At 43.7% G+C, this 20,779-nt stretch overlaps 2 protein-coding genes across 2 annotated transcripts; both read right to left on the bottom strand.

The window, feature by feature from the left end:
- Positions 1–871: 871 nt before the first annotated feature.
- Positions 872–2,581, bottom strand: LOC123431400. Its single transcript, XM_045115195.1, has 3 exons — positions 2,258–2,581; positions 1,646–2,154; positions 872–1,256 (listed from the first exon to the last, which is right to left on the bottom strand). The coding sequence occupies exons 1-3, from the start codon at positions 2,385–2,387 to the stop codon at positions 1,137–1,139; spliced, it is 759 nt and encodes a 252-aa protein (XP_044971130.1). The 5' UTR covers positions 2,388–2,581; the 3' UTR covers positions 872–1,136.
- Positions 2,582–4,150: 1,569 nt separating this feature from the next.
- LOC123431389 lies at positions 4,151–9,630 on the bottom strand. Its single transcript, XM_045115189.1, has 7 exons — positions 9,122–9,630; positions 8,298–8,461; positions 7,232–7,437; positions 5,980–6,234; positions 5,788–5,874; positions 4,700–4,872; positions 4,151–4,536 (listed from the first exon to the last, which is right to left on the bottom strand). The coding sequence occupies exons 1-7, from the start codon at positions 9,538–9,540 to the stop codon at positions 4,428–4,430; spliced, it is 1,413 nt and encodes a 470-aa protein (XP_044971124.1). The 5' UTR covers positions 9,541–9,630; the 3' UTR covers positions 4,151–4,427.
- Positions 9,631–20,779: the final 11,149 nt, after the last annotated feature.

Genomic DNA, 20,779 nt, shown 5'->3' with positions numbered 1-20,779 from the left:
ACCGGGATAACCTGCTAGGCTGCACTCTTATAGATAGAAATTGGATTGGCCCACTAACAAAAAAAAATACAAAGTTTAAAAAAAGTTCGCGCATTTTTAAAATTGTTCAGAAGTTAAAAATATTTATGTTTTCTATTTTTGTCACAAATTCTGTGACTTTTTTGTTTCAAAAAATGTTTGGTTTTTTTAATTATATTTGTATTTTTAATTTTATTCGTATTTTTAATTCAATTCGTATTTTTAGTTCTATTCGTATTTTTAATTCTATTCGTGTTGGTCTAACATGCATTTTATAAATTTGTAGGAGCATAATCCTAGCGCCAAACATTCAACGTTTATTGTTATTTATACCTCAAAAATATATATATCAATTTTATAAAATGTTTATTGTTATTTAGAAAATATAAAATATTTATTTAGAAAAATATTACCATGTATTGTTTTTGTAAGATGTACTTTTAAAATGTACATAATGTGTTGAAAAATATTGGAAGTTTATCAAAAAATATACATATATGTTAAAAAAATACATTGGATACTGAAAAAAATATACACATGTGAAAAAGCAAAAAGAAAATAAAAAAATAAAAATAAAAACAGAGCAGAGGGTGCGCGCGTGCGCAACTGCGCTAATGGGCCCGGCCCAATTCAGCAAATCCCGGATTTAAAATAGACCAGGATCAGTGAGTTCGGTGTGCCGATTTTAGGGATTCAAAGTTCATGATTTGATTTAGCTTTTCTCTATAACTTCAAGGTTTGTTTTGGACTTTTTTCGTATATAAAGCATCTCGATTGTACCGTGTTAAGAAAGAAAGAGCCTCCCCGCGACAGCCTGTTCCAGCACAACGACATGGTCGTTATCCCTTATCTATGAACTTAATAACAAATCTATTAATGAATCCATCCTCATCTGCATACACATACAGCCGGCCCGGCCACGGTCCCAATTATTTACACCCAGTATATCGTGCATTATGTACAAACACGACACGTGATCTATGTTATACGTACATGACAACCACTACCAAGGCTGCTGATTTGCTATAACGCATGAGCTAGCTTTTTCTTCATCAGATGTACGTAGTTGAATCCAGCAGCTTGTGCTTGATCCGAGAGTTGAATCGCGGGCGGGTGGATCAGAAGCCGTCGTAGAAGCCACCGAACGATATGTTGGCCCTTGTGGACGCGCCTGCCCCCATCATAGATGACATGGCCTGGTTCAGCCTCGATGTCTGCTGCACCACCTGCTGAATTCTCTGCACATCCACAGATCAACAGCATATGTATTACTTCAGCCAGTCTTCTCTTGGACAAATAATATTTCAAGATTCAGTTCCACAAGAAGCGGATGGCGGTCAAATCCGGGAAGAAAACTGCGGACTGCGGTGTTGGAATGGGTCCAATTAGGCCGTGCACCATGCGTCTGTGACAGACTTCGTCAATCGGATATCTGTCGGCTCAATCTACTGAAGGTGCTCATAGTCATAGAGACAGGGAGTTCGTGTATGTGAGTGTGTACGGTGTTTCTCGGGAGAAAAAAAGGCATAGTTGATTGATATTGTAATTGATTTAAGTTGAGTTATTACTAATAGGAAAAGGATTCTGATGCTCTGGATCGGATTAGGTGGCGACAGAGTCAGCAAACCTTATCATCGCCAAGGAACTGCAGCTGGATCTTCTGCTGCTGCTGATGCTGGTGCTGCTTGTGGTGCTGCAGCCTGCCGCCGACGAGGAACACGCAGACGGTGGCCGCCGCCACCCCGAACGAGCAAAGCGCCCCGACCGCGTTCACGCGCAGCTTCCCCACGCTGAACACCACGCACTCCGGCGGCGCGCCGTCCTCCTCCTTCTTGCCCTCTTCCTCCTCTCCCGCGGCGAACTCGTGAGGAGGAAGCGCTGATTCCACTGCCTCTGCCGCAGCCATCTGCTTGCCATCGTCGTCCACCTCCTTGGCGTCGTCACAGGCCTGGAACTTGTCCTGCCCGTCGCCGTCAGAGACTAGCAGCTCCGTCACCGTGGGTTCTTCATCTTTACCCTCTTTAGTTGATCTGGGCTCGGCCGGCACGACGTCGACGCCGATGTCCTTACACTCGTCAACATTACCAGCGTCCACTTGTGACGGGGGAGGCAGGATCGGTTCCTCGGTTTCGTGATCTGGAGTACGCACGCAATCAATTACAGTTACAATTACAAATACAGGGATTGGAACATGAGTGGAAACCGAAGTAAAAAAAATCGTGATCAAGAGCGAGCTTACCGGCAAGAACCTCGCCGCTGCCGTGGGCACGGGATGCAGCCCTGCTCTCGGCGTAGAAGCTCCTGTGTTCGTCAGGCAGCACCTCCCAGTCCCACACGTCCTGGACGGAAGGAGCGCCTCCTCCCTCCATGGCAGACAAATCGACGGACGCAACCGCAAAGGCTAGAGGATCAAACCTGAACCTGGTTGCTTGCTGCTGCTGGACGGATCAACTATTGGCAGGGGAGCAAGGAGCCAGAGGGAGAAAGCTATATATGGGTGGGCACTCACACACACACATGGGCATGGGCACATCAGCATCAAGGAGCCAGCCAGCTCCTTGCACCAAGGGAGAAGGCAGAGGAGGGCTTGTGTGTGGGCTTATCCTTCCTGCTAGGGGACAAGGGTGGGGGCCTACCACCCGGGAAGGAGAGGGTTTCTACATCGTTCTAGCAAGTTGCCGTGCATTATTCACGATAGAAATGCTTGGGACACGAGGACTTTTCAGATTTCTGCCATGGTTGAAATGCTTATGTGTGGCTACTGTAAAACCGGTGAAACGTTTTTTGGGAATTTTGGGCGATTAACATGTGTCGCCTCTCTCAAAAAGCTTGCAAATTGACGTGTATCCTGTTAACGTTCCTGGCAATAGAAAATTCAATGACACTCCCGGCACCGGCAGGGCAGAGGGTGATGCTGATTCTTGGGAAAAGTTCAAAATACGGGTCAATTTGGTACGACAGAAAGCAAGGCGTGCGTAGCTTGCAGGTTAGATTACATTACATTGCATTACAGACGTATTCGACGTTACGACACTACATACCGTGATTCCACTGCAGGGCTACAAATGAAATGCTCCACTAATTATCAATGACGCGGAAATGAATTAGGTCAGAAGCTTCCGCGGGAAATCCACATCAAGAGGTTGAGATGTGACCCAAGATAGATGGCGATCGATGGATAATCACGCAGGAGCAGAAACCATATAGGGGCAGTAATTCAGAACGCACGCAAACGCAGAGAGGAGTGTGAAAAAATTATCAGCTCGTCAGCAGGGCCTTTCATCATGACAAGTTTATTTAGAGACTGTTCGGACTCTCTCCGTTCCGCAACTCCACATCAGAGCGGAGTGACACCTAGTTATATTCTGAGGAATTGCTAACAGGACGCTCCTCGCGCTCTGCTCCGTGGCGGGCTGCCGAACAGGGGCTTAATGAGCCATATAGGATACTAAATTAACAAATTAAACCATCAACACAAGCTTAGCAAAATCACAAATAAGGTTGATAATTGAAAAGGATGCAAACAGCATTTACCAAAATCTTATCAGATCAAACTTAAAATAAGGCTTTGCCGGATTATTAAGCATTCATTTAGTAACAAGTGCCTCTTCAATAAAGTTGAATTCATTAATAGATCATCCTGTAAGGACATCTCGCCATGTCATCAGCCAACGCCTTAACATACAACTACTTCAATGAATTGTATTTAGTTTGTTTAAAAAGATGTGAGGTAATAAATAATGTGCTCTCTCATTCTACATTGAAGCTTGTGCAAGAGTGTTGGTTAATTTACATACAACCTTACTCTCTTTCCTTATTTATTGCAAGACACATCATCAAAAATCCTATGTGTCATAATTACCAACAACTATCTTACAACCATTGGAGATGCCCTAACTCAAATTCTTTGATCGCTACAGCGCCCGGCCAACAGGGAGAAGTATACTATATTTGAACCAAAACATATTGAAGCTTTACTAAGATCATATACCAGTTGCTTATTCTTCATATCCTTCATCAGTAGGGCAGCTCACTATAATCCTAGTCAGTACCCATAAAGAATGTGTCGTGACTCGTGAGAACACATGGATTAAATTTGGAGCCACAGCCAAAATTATCTTCACACTTCTAGTGGGGATAGAAAATCTTAGATATTTTACTAGGTAGCAATTTGCTCCCAGGAGTTCCATAAGACATAGTACAAGTATACAACAGCGAGGAAGTGGCATGCTGGAACCAAAGTGGCAGTTTTTCTTATACTATATCACTCCTGGCATCAGAAACTAAGTAAGAAGATGCAAAATTGAACACAAAATTTCTGATAACCGGGGATTTCAAATCAAAGCACAAATCTTGTCCAAACATCCAGGCAACCTACAATTATTAAGTAACTTAGAGTATTCACTGCCTCATATAAACGCAGCAAGCCACCTCATCTCTGAGCCATTTCCATTTGACAAATAGTATATCTTTTTCCACTTCTCCTCTGAAAAACTTTCACGGCGAATAATCTTTTGCCTGCCAAACAAATAGATCAAAATGGTCATTTGCTTGAATTAAGTTACAAAACCTTTCAAAAGCCACAGGTCGCGCAAATAGAGCTTCTGTAAGCACATGGGATTGCAGGTTATGGCATGATATTCAAAAGCTATCACTAGACAGAACTTTTATTTGGAAGTACCTCATATAATAGTGGCACACAGTCTCTGCCTCATCTACAGTGTACCGCGGAAAAATCAGACGAGCATCAGAGGGAACATCCGGGAGCTCCTGTCTTAGCTTGCCAACTGCTGTTGAATGTGAGAAGGCTCCTACCATCATATCATTGTGAAGCATTGACCTATAAGCATTGACCTGTTGAAGTAAGCAATGTATGTAAAGCATAATTAGTTGTGACCAGTTTAGTCAGAAGAGCTTAAAAAATCATGCATGTACATTTTCAGACCATCCAGAGTTGGTGAAAGAAAAGATTTATCAAATAAAACTAGCTATGATGAATTATACAGTACAATAGAAGTAGTTAGAAAAGCTCTACCAGTGACACATGATGAGAAAACTTCAATATGATTTCTTAGACCAAAACGAAGACAAACAACATTCTCAGATCTATCAAATTTTATTTAAGAATTCTTGGTACACTATAACCCATACACCGCATTTACTTGAAAAAACAAATCACAGCAATGCTATCAGCTAGATAAATGAAACAGGACAATCTAGGGCTGTAAAGAAAAATGAATAACCAGAAAAGGGAGAAGGCCTTAATCTTTCTACAGTTGCATAACCAGAAAGATACTCTCTCCGATATTTTTTGTAAGGTGTATTAGTTTTTCAAAAGTCAAACTTTCTATCAATGACCAAGTTCATAAAGCATGTACGATCCCAAATCAGTATCATTATATTCATCATGAAATATATATTTTCATAAACTTTATTACTCCCTCCGTTCCTAAATATAAGTCTTTTTAGATATTTCACTAGGAACTACATACGGATGTATATAGACATACTTTAGAATATAGATTCACTCATTTTGTTCCATATGTCCGTAGTGAAATCTCTAAAAAGACTTATATTTAGGAACGGAGGGAGTATTTATTAGTATTGCGGATTTTGATTATTTTTTCTACAAACTGGGTCAAAGATAGAAAAGTTTGACTGAAAGGACACACAGGTGTTTGCCACTTTTGGAAGGAGAAAATTACAAGCAATTTCAGCGAGTAAGCAAGAGTAATGCTAACAAACGCAAGCAGCTTTGGTGCAACAAACCATTGTAAGCTCTTTCGCGTGGATTGATCGACAGGATCTAACAGTTACAGGCTCCTGGAACTCGGTGAATGTAAACCAACTGTTATACTGCAAAAGGAAGAAACATATTTCAGTGAGACTGATCATTACTATCACTATAACCATCAGAGTTGAAAGAAGCCGCATGCATGGACCTCAACACTCCAAGCATACCTGGTCGATGGCAAACAGTACAGGCACGTCTTTAACAAGTGATAGCTCCTTTCTCAAACGAACCACAACACCAACTGCAGCATGCGAGTGGGTTATCCCAGTTTGAATGAGATCATACAATGTGGACCCTTCTGGCATTTCCACTGTGTCAGCCCCTTTCATCATTCCAACACCAGTACCTTCTCCCAGGGGAATAGGCTCAAAAATTTGACATGGTAACTGCTGTAAGCGGGTTTCGTTGTATTTCAAGAAATCCTGAAGCAACAGCAGAAACATGTATCGTATATAATCATCAGCACGAAATTGTGTTCACCTTATTAAAATAACTAGATAATACCCCACACATTGCTGTGGAATTGCTTGCAATATATTTCGATGAGATTTGATTATATGAACATGAACTTCGAAATAATAATATAAGAACTGAAACTAAATATATATTTGATTATTGTATAATTGAATATAAGTAGCATAAAACATTTGAGCATTTTCTCATGCATAGTTGCATGCTGAGGTGGGCTTTTTCCCATGCATGTTCAGGTGGCGTGGTTGCATGTTGAGAGAAATAGGTTAATGGGGATCACCTATTTAGTTATATAGGATAGGATTACAGTACAAGAACAACCAAGCCTTTCAGTCCCAAACAAGTTGGGGTAGGCTAGAGTTGAAACCCATAAGATCTCGAAGCCAAGTCATGGCTCTGGAACGAGGATAGCTAACTTCCACGCACCCCTGGAAAATTGTAGTACTGCACATACGGATTTAGTAGATGCAACGTGCGCAGCATCGGACACCCTGGAACATTGACAATAGATGCCATCCAACTATTTTTTTAAAAGCAAAGTATGATTAACAAATACTTAAAGACTATCAAATTACAAGCAAAATGTAGAAGCAATCTTATGGTACCCAAAGTTTTTAAATTTTCTTCACAAATGCACCGGGAAATTTTAAATAAGAAAGAAAGCATACTACAGCTCTGCCAGATGCAAAGGATAATAAATGTTTAGATGTTCATGAATAAGCCCTGACCACCGAACAATGTAATGTGTTATATCACTTTTGCTGCATTAGGTGATTAATACATTATGAATGGTGAACCAGCTTTAAGCTAGCAAAAAAATTGGGGCGCTGAGACAGAAAGGATGAAATAACAAGAGAAGGTGCAACAGAACATAATGATATTGCAATAAAGCAATTTTGTAAATACTGAGGAAAAAGCAGAATACAGACATCATGTAGATATTAGCACCTGCAAAACCTTTCCAGCCTGTACAGGAGTATCAAAAAAATCACTGTAGGTATTTCTATAGAAAAATCCTCCATGAGTCCAATCCCTCCCTTGGGGAACATAGAACACCAGCCATCCCTCAGTACGGGCCCAGTGCACAAGCATCGCAAGTGCAATGCTTTTACCACAACTCCGAGGGCCATCCAAGATAATTTGTCTTTTGGTGTCTGAGGACAGATACAAAAAGAAGATGCTTAGGGCCAGTTCATAACCTAATAAATCCAAGGTATAAAGTTAGAGGGAACATGTTCCTACACGATTATTTAAAATTGGATGTATTGATAATGATAATGTGCAGTCGGTAGAAAAGAATCTACACCATGGCCCGTGGGTTCCGGGGAGATAGTTTTTATTCTGATGCAAACCAAACAAAATTTACCCTAGCAACATATGGATTTACTTTTTTCATGCCTACAGATATTAGAAAGCAGAGTGCCACAGGCTTTTTTTTGCAAGAGTGTCACAGGCTACAAAGCTATACGGTGTAATAGAAAGTAATTGATCCAACTTTGAAATGGCGCCATCAATCATGAACGCATATTCCAAGCTCTGCCGTGTGCACCACTATCAAACCAGAGCTTTTTGAAAAAAAAAACATCAAAGAATGAAATTAAAAACCTTTTGTGAACGGTCTTGATGGAAAAAAAGAACTCTACAGATAAGTAATTTGATCTCAATTGCTTTTTTGCTTCTTGATATTATAGCTATGAAAGTTATAACGCTGAATCAAAATCAACGTTCGAAGTTCATAATAAAATATATTTTAGTTTCGAGTTACCTTACACGAAAATCATCAACGAATCACTGGCAATTTGGGGTATGCCGATTCACTAAGGAAACACGAATGAATTAACTAAGGCAACACAAATGAATGGTGTGATGGCGCAATCAATGACAATATTACGGTAGGATGCAAATAACCAATAGATACTACCATGTTCATCTAAGAAATATTAAGACTTGACAAGGCAAACTATAAGTATTGCATATGCCACTGTAACATGACATCACAGAAGTACAAACACACCTTTGCGCTTGGCTGTAATGGCTGGATCAACAATTCTCCGGAAGTTATCCCGCAGGTCTAGGAAGCTTTCCCTCACCATCACAGCGCAACGCCTCGTGTCTTGAAACTCCTTCATCATCCCTGTTGGCAATCCCTCTGGTAACATGGCTTTCCATTCATCCAAACTGAAACAATGGACAGAAATGAAATACTTAATATCCCAAAAAGGGTTCTCGACTAACACCAGAGGACACAATCATAATCACAATTACCAACTCAGATCCTACATGTCCAATAATTGACCTTTGATTGCAGGCGTGATAGTAAACGATCGCTTGCATCGAATAAAGTAAAACAGTGCAACAGGTGTAATACATTATTACAAGGAAAATACGATGCAAAAGAAGACTAACATTACTGAAGTTGATACAAAGAACTATATCATTAAATAGATACACATGTTTAGACGATCAGCAACATAGTTCAATTGCGGAAATCATCACGTGGAATGAGTCTGCTAAGTTTGCGACCATGGCACCAACCTTCAAACATTACTAAACCAAGGGAAAGTGTAAATGGCAACAGGACGCATACACACTTCACTATGAGATCAGAGATGAAGCAAAACAAATAGAAAAAAAAATGCATTGCATACAGCCTTACACATGGCATCTATTGAACTTCATTTTATTTGGTGTAATTAGCATCAATTTTGCCACGAGAATGAGAACCGAGAACCGAACTTTGACAAACAATACGAATACATCTAAACGTAACCACGCGCATCACCGCATTTTGGATCCAATCGAGACGACAGTGTACAAGGGAAGAGGATGGGTGCGTACGAGAAATCGACGTAGGCATTGGCGCCGCGGTGGGAGAAGGACGCAAAGGTGTCGGTAAAGGCGAAGAGCGGCCGACCGCCGGGCCCGACGTCAAGCGCCGGGTCGTAGGTCGGGGGCAGCGGGTCAGTGGGCATCTCGAACTCGGCGTCGATCTCATCTGCCCCGCCAGCGGATGCGGCGGATTCCCCTGAAGCGGAGGCGTCCTCAGACGCCACGCCTTTGGGATCCTTGACACGAACCTTGCCACGGTTACTAGTGGACGCCGCCGGCTTGCCCCCACCCTTGGCCTTCGCGTAGGAGCGGGAGGCCAGGAGGAGGGAAGCTAAGCAAGCTGGCGGGTCTGGGCGCACGGCGGGAGCGCGGAGGCCGCCGGCCGAAACCGCGGCGGCGCCGCGGCGAAGGAGCGGGCGAAGGAGCATTTCGGCGGTGGGGTTTAGGCAGGGCGGCGGAAGAGGGTTTCGAGCTCGGCCTGTCCCTGCCGGATGGTTAATGGACTCGAGTTCGGAGCAACTCTAGCAGAGTCGACCACAGGCTTTCAATATATAATATTTTTCTTACTACCTCCGTCCAAGTGTATAGGGCATGCGCGTAGTTTTAGGTTGTCAATTTAACCAGCAAAATATATATTATATGTGATAAAAATAACATATTCAAAAACTACATTCTCATATGAATCTAATGATATATTATTTATTACATATAATATATATTTAGCTAGTTAAATTAACAACCTAGAACTACACGCATGCTCTATACACTTGGACGGAGGTAGTATAAAAGAACAGTATGCAGGAATAGTCATTTCTAAAATGCACGCACTACATTTTTTTCTGAACGATTCAAACTTTATTTCTCAAATAATAGCCATATCGTTTACGGTGTGAGGAAGAATGAAATCATGGGAATCTCCTTCCTAAGACTGATAAATGAATACTACAACACGATTAGCTATGTTATCTGCAACTGGGTTTGCATCTCTATTACAGTGTATGAAGGAAATCTCTGAAAATTCTAAAGATAAAATAGTGGCCTCGGTGATAGTATTAACATCAGGTCCCATATATACCTCCGGGCTTTCCATTGCCGCGAGAACATTCATACTATCACTCTCGAAGGTAACCTTAGTGCAGCTAATATTAGATGCAAGTAGAACCCCGCGATGGACAGCACTGATCTTGGTCGAGTCAGACGAGGACACATGCGATAACACCCAGGTTGCTGCAGCAATGAAGTTACCCATATGATCTCGGCGTCACCGTTGATCTTGATTGTTCATGTGTCCGATTTCTGCCAAGTATGATCCTTCTTCCTCGTAGGATGGTTTGGCAAACAGCCGCGGATAAAGTTAGTAATCAACACTCTAATGGACATCGTTGTTCATTGGGGTGTCTATATTGCTTCTCCTTTAACTCCATGCCTCCTTTGCCACCAAATGTACCACATTGAATCACTATTAATTCAGCCGCTGGTATTTCATGTACCACCGATTTGTCCTGTAGTAGGATCTCCAATGTGATCGAGCCCGCTCGATCTTGTGCCACAGCCTCTTTGATTATATTAGACATCTTCAGTTCAGACCATACCTCGGATGCATGCTCGCATGTGAAGATGTAGTGCTGAATATCTTTGAGTCCGATCTTACACAATGGGCACTGAGGTACTAGTGGAATATGCGTGCCAGCTAGCACCCCAAGACACGGTAACACACCCTTCAATACTTTCCATCCAAAATGTTTGACTTTCCTCGGGATTCTAAGTTGCCAAAGCTCCTTCCGGATCGGGTTAATATGTGACCTTTACAGATTATCTGCCCTGTAGAAGTGGTGACCAAACTGGTGGTTAAACTCTACGTGGTAAGCCGATCGAACGAAGAAGGTTCCTGAGCGAGTGAATTGTGAGGCCATAAAATCTTCTAATGCTTCGACATGGAGGGGGATTTGCATAATTTTGAAAGCATCTACAGGAGAAAGAACACTGTGAATTAGAGCCTCATCCCACTGACCAGTATAAGGGTCAATAATATCTTCCATCTTATTAAGTATAATCCCACATCTAGGGGTGATTGATCTCCTCGTTTCACTAGAGAGGATCCATGGGTCGTCCCAAAGATTAATTCGTGACCCTGTGCCCACTCTCCAAATGCAACCCCTCTTAAAATTTTGAATTCCAGCAATGATACTTTGCCATGTAAAGGAGGATCCTTTCTTTGTACCAGCTTTTAAAATATCTCCATCAGGATAGTATTTAGCACTAAGAACACGTGCACATAACGAGTCGGGAGTTTAGAGTAGTCTCCAGCATTGCTTTGCTAACATAGCAAGATTAAAGGTGTGAAGGTCCCTCAACCCCATGCCACCCTTCTCCTTTGGAACGTACATCTTCCACCACGCAAGTCAGTGCGTCTTCTTTTTCTCTTTCCCATCTCCCCACAAAAAACCAGAGATTTCATCTGTTATTGACTTGCAAATACCTTTTGGCAATTTGAACACCAACATTGCATAAGATGGGATAGCTTGCGCTACAGACTTTAATAATATTTCTTTACCTTGCATTGAGAGGATTTTTTCCTTCCAGCCCCTCAACCGTTGATAAACTCTGTTAATAAGGTGTTGGAAACAATCGCTTCTGTCCACACCCACAATAGTAGGGAGGCCCAAGTATTTATGAGAGAGAGCTTCTGTTAATATGTCTAGTGTGCCACAGACTGCCTCCCTAATCAAAACTCCCATGTTGGGGCTGAAGAAAATGCTCTATTTTGTAGTACTAACTCGCTGACCAGAACCGGTACAGTAAGTATCTAAGACTCTCATCGGAGTAGTAGCATTATGATTATTAGCTCTCATTAGAATAAGGAAATCATCAGCGAACAATAAGTGGGAGATAGAGGGGGCTGATCTGCTTACTCGGATGCCTTCAATTCCTCCAATCTCCTCCTCGTGGGCCAACATACTAAATAATCCCTCCGAACATAGCACAAATAGATATGCTGATAGCGGGTCTCCTTGTCTCAGCCCCATCATGGGAACGAACTCGTCCCTCTCCGTGTTATTGAGTCTAGTTTTGTAGCTCATAGAGGAGACACACTCCATAATCAATTCCACCCATTGTGGGTTGAAGACCAACTTCAGCATCATTTGGTGCAAAAAAACATTCAACTCTATCGTATGCCTTGAGCATATCTAGTTTAACAACACATATACCATTGGCTCCATGGGTCTTCTTTTTTATTGCATGAAAGCTCCCATATGCTACCAGAATGTTATCTGTAATCAGCGTGCCCGGAACAAAGGCGCTCTGAGTAGGAGAGATCACCCCAGGCAGAATTTTCTTGAGTCTGTTTGCTAACATCTTGGAAATTATTTTGTAGACCACATTGCATAAACTTATGGGCCTATACTAAGTGATAACCTCCGGGCTATCTACCTTTGGGATTAGCACAACATTCATTGAGTTCCATCCTTTAGGGATCTTTTTATTATTAATTGCTTCAAGCACTTCTTTGGTAAGCTCCTCACCAAGAATGTGTCAAAACCTCTTGAAAAAGATAGCGTGAAGGCCATCAGGGCCGGGCGCCTTCATGTCACCAATCTGCCAAAGTGCTTTCTTTACTTCCTCTTGCGTATACGGAGCTGTGAGAATCATGTTCATGTTCTCTGTAACCCTAAGTTTAATCGTAGCTATCAAACCCTTATCGATCACACCAGCATCCGAAGTAAAGAGGTCATGGAAGTAATAAAAAATAAGTGGTTTGAGGTTATCATTACCCTCCACCCAAACAACATTATTATCTTTTAGTTTCTTTATAAGGTTACGACGCCTACGAGCGGAAGCGAACTGGTGAAAGTATTTTGTATTACGATCTCCCCGTTTCAGTCAGTTCACCCATCCTCTTTGCGCCAAAAACAATTCCTCCTGTTCGAGGAGATTTTTTATTAAGAGTGATAGGTCCTTGTGCTTCTCCTTGGTTTCGACATTGAAGGGTGCTCTCATCAAGATGTCCAGTTCCTTCTGAGCAGCTCTAAGCCGGTCCCTAGGACCTTTCAGAACCTTGCAGTTCCTCTCATGCAGGTCTTTGTGCATGACCTCAAGCTTATTTTTTGCTGACGGGCACAGACCTTGTGCAATAGCTTTTTGACAAGCAGTTTTAACCACTTCCTCCACCGTTTCTTCTGATAACCACCTCGCTTCAAACTTGTGGTTCAACTTTGATGATTGCGCCGCCACTCCCGCTAGGTACTCAGTGTCAAGGAGGATGGGTCGGTGGTCTGATTTCCCCATCTCGAGGTTGCAAAGTCCAGACATCAGATGCATCTCCATCCAATCAGCATTGGAAATAGCCTAATCTAGGCGCTCTCGCGGCCCACCTCTGAACCAGATGATTTTTTGCCATGATATGCAGTGTCCTACAAAGCACAGTCCGATAACGCATCGTGGAAGGCTTGAATGTGTGAATGCTGACGCAGGGCACCTCCTTCCTTCTCTGACGAGAATAGAATCTCGTTAAAATCCCCAACCACCACCCATGGGACAGGAGACTCGTCATGCATGTCATGTATCCACTGAAAGGTACGCTCCTTATTGTCCCAGCTTGGTTCGCCATATATTCGTGACAACCTCCATTCTTTGTCGTCTTGTTCCACCACCGACACATCAATGGAGCTAAAAGTCGTAGTCCGAGAGTAGATCCCTACCTCCTTCTTCCAGACTATTAGTAAACCTCCAAACCTTCCATTAAGGCATGGCACCACAATTTAGAAGTCCATGCCCATCTTCTTCATCAAGAAGTCTGGCTTAGTTTCATCAAAATGTGTCTCATGCAGAAAAAAACACATCTGAATTGTGTCGCCTCTAGATATCCAGAAGCGAGCGAACTGTCGGGGCACCCAGAAGGCCCCTACAGTTCAGTTGATAAGCTTCATTGATCCGAGCGACCTGCCTTGGGGATCACCAATGACTTTCTAGCGAGGATCGATGGAAAAATCTCGAACAATGAAGCCGCCAGAGGACAGCAAAACCCTAGCTTAATTGCTAGGGGATGAAAAACTAGAGAGGAAGCACCTCTTGAGGACATCAAACAGATCTCAGGGTCAGCAAAGAAGATACGGTCAATGTCCATCGCCGACAATGACGACGCACTAACCTAGATTGCCAACACTTTGAGGATCTTAAAGACCCAAACACTCGAGGACACGTGAACTAGATGAAGAGGGTATGAGAAGGCATCACACTACTGTGTTGCTTGTCACGCACAGCACTAGGCGCCCGTCTGAAACAACGCGTCGCGCAGTAGCGGCGGCTCTCAATCCATCGCTCCCCGCGGCGGCTACATGGCGAACACGGCGATCTTATCTTACCGAAAACTTCCGCAACCCAATGAAACTGTTGATTCTGCATGGACATGATAGTTAATGGCGTTCACATCATCTTAAGATTGACAAAGTCGTTATAGATCATGTAGTCAATTGGGACATCTTCTTTCACTGAACGAAAATCGCCAAAAATCTAAAACAAATTCAGAAAAATACAAACGCCAATGCTTAGTCTAAGACTTGAATCTGGTGGACTAGTTTTAACATAAAACCCTAACTATCTAAAGTAGGCTTAATTCGTATTTTCTAGACAAGAGGAAGGCGTTCAATAATATATTTTTAAAGGAACATGTCATCATATAGCCAGCCAACCGGCATACAACTCGATAATTCTTCGTCGCTCCTCCCTAGCGAGCAGGCGACTAGGATTTTTGTCTTCCATTTAGCGGCACTACCTAGGTTAGGTGGCGTCGGTTAGTCGTCCGTCGGGATGCAAAGGAAGTAGCCATACACGATTCCTACGACCAACCTTCGAGACGACCGCAACATGTTCGACGGAACGTCCTACACAATGTTGATGCAACAAGACCCCGACTTCAATGATTTCATGAAGAACGTCATCTACGAGGGCCATAGCCAAGCCTTCCACCCCAACGGACATGGTCAAGCCTTTGATCCCAACAAAACCCAAAGCCAAGATGGCCATGGCTACCAAGAAAAAGAGGATGACGACCATGGAAACTCATGGCATGAAGACATATATTGCGAAGACGAAGAAAAGAGCATAGACATTGAGGATGAGCCATTGTTTATCGATGAGCTCACCCAGAGAGTCAATGCACAAAAGAGGAAGAAAAGCATTCACACAAAATCATACACCAAGTATGAGGACAAGTTGATTTGCGAGAGCTGAAAGGAAATATGGCAAGATCCCAAGACCGATGCCGAGCAAAAAGGTGTCATTTTTTGGAGGAGAGTTCACGCAACCTTTCATGAGAGTCGGAAGTTAAGACCCTACAAATTTGCGAGCACCCGTGGCATCAAATCAATCCAAAAAGGATGGGGATTTATCCAACAAGAATGCAACAAGATTTGTGTCGCGCTTGAGAGCATTAAAGCCCGTCCCTTGAGTGACCTAGGCGTGGGAGACTTAGTATGAACTTCTTCTCTTTCTCCTATGTTCATGTTTTGTTGCATTTTGTTTCCTTCTCTATTACGTTTGTGTCCTTCACTTTGATTGTGTAGGCATTCCAAACTTTGGAAGCCTTTAAGGTCCGGCATGCGAATAAACCATTCACCCTCGCCCATTGTTGGACCCTCATAAAAGATTGCCCCAAGTTCAAAGATCAATATGATGCTCTAAAGAAGCATGGAAGGCCGCCGTCCTTGGATGGGGATGAAGATGGAGTGAAGAGGCTGAGGGGAAAGACCAACTCGAAGCTGGATGAAAATCATGATGCGACATATTTCGCCGGCATATTTTGCCTTGCAAGAAACTTTGCGAGGCATGATGACCCAAAAGGAAGCAATGGACAATAGGAAGTGCCAAGAAAAATAGGATCAAATGAAGGCCTACATCGAGCTCCAAACAAAGAAGCTCAACATTTAGGATGTCGTCAAGAGGACGAAGGTTGAGATCGAGGAGGTCGTCCAAACAAAGAAGCTCGATATCAAGGCCACCAATGCAAACACCAAAGAAAAAGAGGTGGCACTAGCTTTCATGATCATGAACTTGAGCAAGATTTCCTCGAAAAGAAGAAGGTGATCCAAGAAGAAGCAAAAGGAGGTGCTCGAGCAAGAAGATTGAGCTACGACCAAGAGCAACGTCAATTTTGTATATCGGCTTATTCGTCGGCATGAACTAGGGGGCGCGAGATATGAAGTATGGTTATTTTTTTGTGTGGTGGCAAGTGTTGGGGGACGTAGCATAAATTCAAAAAATTTCCTACGCATGTTCAGATCTTCCTATGGAGAGACCAGCAACGAGAGAGGGGTAAGAGCATCTTCGTACCTTTGAAGATCGCTAAGCGGAAGCGTTGCTAGAACGCGGTTGATGGAGTCGTACTCGCAGCGATTCCGATCTAGTGCCGAACAACGGCACCTCCGCGTTCAACACACGTGCAGCCCGGTGACGTCTCCCGCACCTTGATCCAGCAAGGAGGAGGGAGAGGTTGGGGAAGAAGACCAGCAACACGACGGCGTGGTGTTGGTGGAGAGACGAGGTCTCCCGACAGGGCTTCGCCAAGCGCCGGCAGAGAGGAGGAGGAAGAAGTGCACGGCTGCGCCGAGGGAGAGGGAAAACTGTGTCCTCCAAAGGCCAAAAGTGCCCACTATATATAGGGGAAGGGGAGAGGGGGTGCCACCCCTAGGGTTCCCACCCTAGGGGGTGCGGCAGCCCTCCCAGATGGGGTTTGTGGCGGCCAGATGGGGAGGAGGGGGTGGCGCACCCCTCTGGTGGGCCTAAGGCCCACCTAAGTTAGGGTTCCCCCCCTCTTTTTCTTTCCCCTGCGCCATGGGCTGAGTGGGGAGGCACACCAGCCCAACTAGGGGCTGGTTCCCACCCCCACTTAGCCCATCTTACCTCTTGGGGTCGCAGCCCCCCTTCGGTGGTCCCCCGGGACCACCTCCGGTGGTCCCGGTGGTCCCGGTACGTTACCGGTGATGCCCGAAACACTTCCGGTGTCCGAAACCATCCGTCCTATATATCAATCTTTACCTCCGGACCATTCCGGAGCTCCTCGTGACGTTCTGTATCTCATCCGGGACTCCGAACAACTTTCGGTAATCTCGTATAACAATTCCCTATAACCCTAGCGTCATCGAACCTTAAGTGTGTAGACCCTACGGGTTCGGGAGACAGGCAGACATGACCGAGACACCTCTCTGGCCAATAACCATCAACGGGGTCTGGATACCCATGGTGGCTCCCACTAGCTCCACGATGATCTCATCGGATGAACCACGATGTCAAGGATTCAATCAATCCCGTATACGATTCCCTTTGTCTGTCGGTATAGAACTTGCCCGAGATTCGATCGTCGGTATACCTATACCTTGTTCAATCTCGTTATCGGTAAGTCTCTTTACTCGTTCCGTAGCACTTCATCGTGTGACTAACTCCTTAGTCACATTGAGCTCATGATGATGTTCTACCGAGTGGGCCCAGAGATACCTCTCCGTCACACGGAGTGACAAATCCCGATCTCGATTCGTGCCAACCCAACATCCACTTTCGGAGGTACCCGTAGTGCACCTTTATAGTCACCCAGTTACGTTGTGACGTTTGATACACCCAAAGCACTCCTACGGTATCCGGGAGTTGCACAATCTCACGGTCGAAGGAAAAGATACTTGACATTAGAAAAGCATTAGCATACGAACAACACGATCTAGTGCTAGGCTTAGGATTGGGTCTTGTCCACCACATCATTCTCCCAATGATGTGATCCCGTTATCAATGACATCCAATGTCCATGATCAGGAAACCATGATCATCTATTGACTAACGAGCTAGCTAACTAGAGGCTTGCTAGGGACACATTGTGATCTATTCATTCACACATGTATTACTGTTTCCTGTTAATACAATTATAGCATGAACGATAGACGATTATCATGAACAAGGAAATATGATAATAAGCATTTTATTATTGCCTCTAGGGCATATTTCCAACAGCAAGTGTGTCGACCGATGGCTTTGTTGCCGGCATGAACTATTGGGGTTGACCATTTTGTAGGCTGGTGCTACATGTGACACATGTTGGGATTTACCCAAAGAGGAAGAGTGATGTAGTATAGTAGCATATAGTATTTCCCTTATTTATGAACCAAGGTTTATCAAATCAATAAGAGACTCACGCAAACGAACGGTTAGAAGTACATGCACACACACACACACAAATAAATATTTGCACCCAACGCGGCAAGAGTATTGTCAATCCTCTTGTACTCGTTAATTGTAATTATTAATTTAGATAGTGATAGATAAATATAAAATAAAATATAATAAATTGCAACAAGTATATTTTTAGTGTTTTATTAAATATATAAAAGTGAATGGACCTGGGGTAATGGCGTTCACTAGAGGCATCTCTCTCATGAGCATAGCAATGACGCGTAAACAAATTACTGTTGGACAATTGATAGAAAATCGAATAATTATGACGATATTCATGGCATGGTAAATATATAGTCATTACGTCCGAGACAAGTAGACCGAAACGATTCTCCATCTAATAATTTTACTCCAACCCTCGACCCCTATCAATCATGCATCTTAAGGAATTAAGTTCATAACAAATAGAGTAATGCTTGGAGCATGATGATATAATGTAGACAAAGTAGGACTAATTAATAAGTTTGAACCCCGTCATTTTACCCATAGTAGCAACAATACAAATGTGTGCCTTGCTACTCCTCCTGTGAGAGAGTGAGGACATCAAAAGATTGAACTACTACTGATACGGAGCATCCCATGATCATCCCCATGGATGCGACACCAACACCTCAAGCTACAACTGGAAACATGACGAGAGATCGTGCTCGTGCCATTGAAAATGAGGTGACATCTCTCCTTAATGACTATTCCTTTGATACAAATGGAACGTGGGTGCTACCCCAAGTAGAAACTCTATGCATGCTCATGTACTAGGATCAAGGTCTCCAAGACACTATGGGAATGGATTCAAAGACGAACGAGTGAGAGGATCAAAGGAAGGACAAGTCTTCCGGAGCCTAGAACTTCTGGAGATCAGAACTTCTAGCCTGCCCGGAACTTTCGACCCATGTGTTGCTCGGCAACTGCGGGCCTCGACAACTTAGTGTCCAGCCCGGAACTTCCGACCCTTGGAAGGTCAGGCCCTCCCGAAAATTCCGCCCCTACTCAGCCTCGGCCCCTCGACCGGTGACATCACTTGGCAAAGCCCAAAACCAGCCCTGAACTTCCGGCTTGCATGCGCGCAGTCACTCGGGCCCGAGTGCCCATGTACCCCTTTGGCCTCTATTTTCGACCTAGACTATAAATACTCTTCCCGTACATCCGTTGTAGGGTTAGCTAATGTTTAGACAACCTTTTGATGAGCTTAGCTCCATCCACTATCCTCCTCCCATGGAGATGTCCTCAATGTGAGAAGATCCATATTGATGCCAAGTCCCCTAATCTATGGAAGATCCCCTCGTGGATAGAAGGCCCCTCTCATAGGGAAAACTATCGTTACGTGTATCCTTTCATTGACTTTGGATCATGTATCCCATGTGTTTATGTGGATCTAGTGGATGTGTGATTTGAGGATTGTTCTTGAGTTCTTGTGTTTCTCTTGATTTCCCTCTCTTTCCCCCTCCAAGTGTGAAAAGATCGACCACTACACGTGTGCCCCGTATCATCAGCCATGTTGATTCACACTTTGGAGTCTCATCCCCCACTTTCTAGCCATTTTTTGTTTGATTTGACCTAATTTTGAAAATTCCCCACAAAAGTAGCCATACCAAAATTTATTGGATTCGTTGGATTTGAAGAGATTTTATTGATTTGGATCCCTGGATTTCATTGTGAACAAGTGGATCTAGCTTCCCATCCAACTATCCATCACCAATTTCCCTTTTTCACCGTAGGATTTGGGTTTTCCTCCCAGTTTTTCCGCCCAAATCTCAGATCTGGAAATTCGGGTTCATCCCCAGTTTCCCGACCCCAAAACTTCCGGCTCCACCCAAAACTTCCGGCCACCGGACTTCCGTCCACCCCAGACATTCCAGCCACCAGAACCTCTGGACAACCCAGACCTTCCGGCCTACACAGAGCGTTGTTCCCTTCCGCAATCACCGCCATTTTCTTCCGAAACCCATTTGCATTTGTGATTTAAAGTCGTGAGCCACACCACTTCCTAAGGTGTTTTGGCTAATTAGAAGTGGTTCTACAACAACATTTCCGCTCATCATCACCCAAATCATCGCCAACCAACTCTTCATTGACACTTCACTCTAAGCAAGGACGGTAACCGCGCCGACAGTCTTGACATATATGTGACAACCTGTGTTGGAAAAGGCAGTGCCTAGGAGGCGCTTAGGCACGCCTAGGCGCTAGGCAATGGCTAAACGCCTCGCCTAGGGCATAAGCAAAAGCATATGCAGTAGCTGGTAGTTAACTTATATGTATGCTTTGAATTAGGATAATAGACATATAATAACCATAAATACATCCAAATAGTAGAAACTATATTACCGCCTAGGCTATGGCTAGGGTGCTTATGCAACGCCTAGGCACTAGGCACATGCCAACCGCCTCGCTTACGCCTACCACTTTTTCCTACCTTCACAACATAATGACTGTACGGGCATGAAATATGAGGCAATG

Source organism: Hordeum vulgare, chromosome 1H, assembly GCF_904849725.1.
Source record: "Hordeum vulgare subsp. vulgare chromosome 1H, MorexV3_pseudomolecules_assembly, whole genome shotgun sequence".
NCBI classification, from domain to species: Eukaryota; Viridiplantae; Streptophyta; class Magnoliopsida; order Poales; family Poaceae; genus Hordeum; species Hordeum vulgare.
Note: the sequence above shows the minus strand (reverse complement) of the source record. Positions and strands in the feature narration are given on the sequence as shown.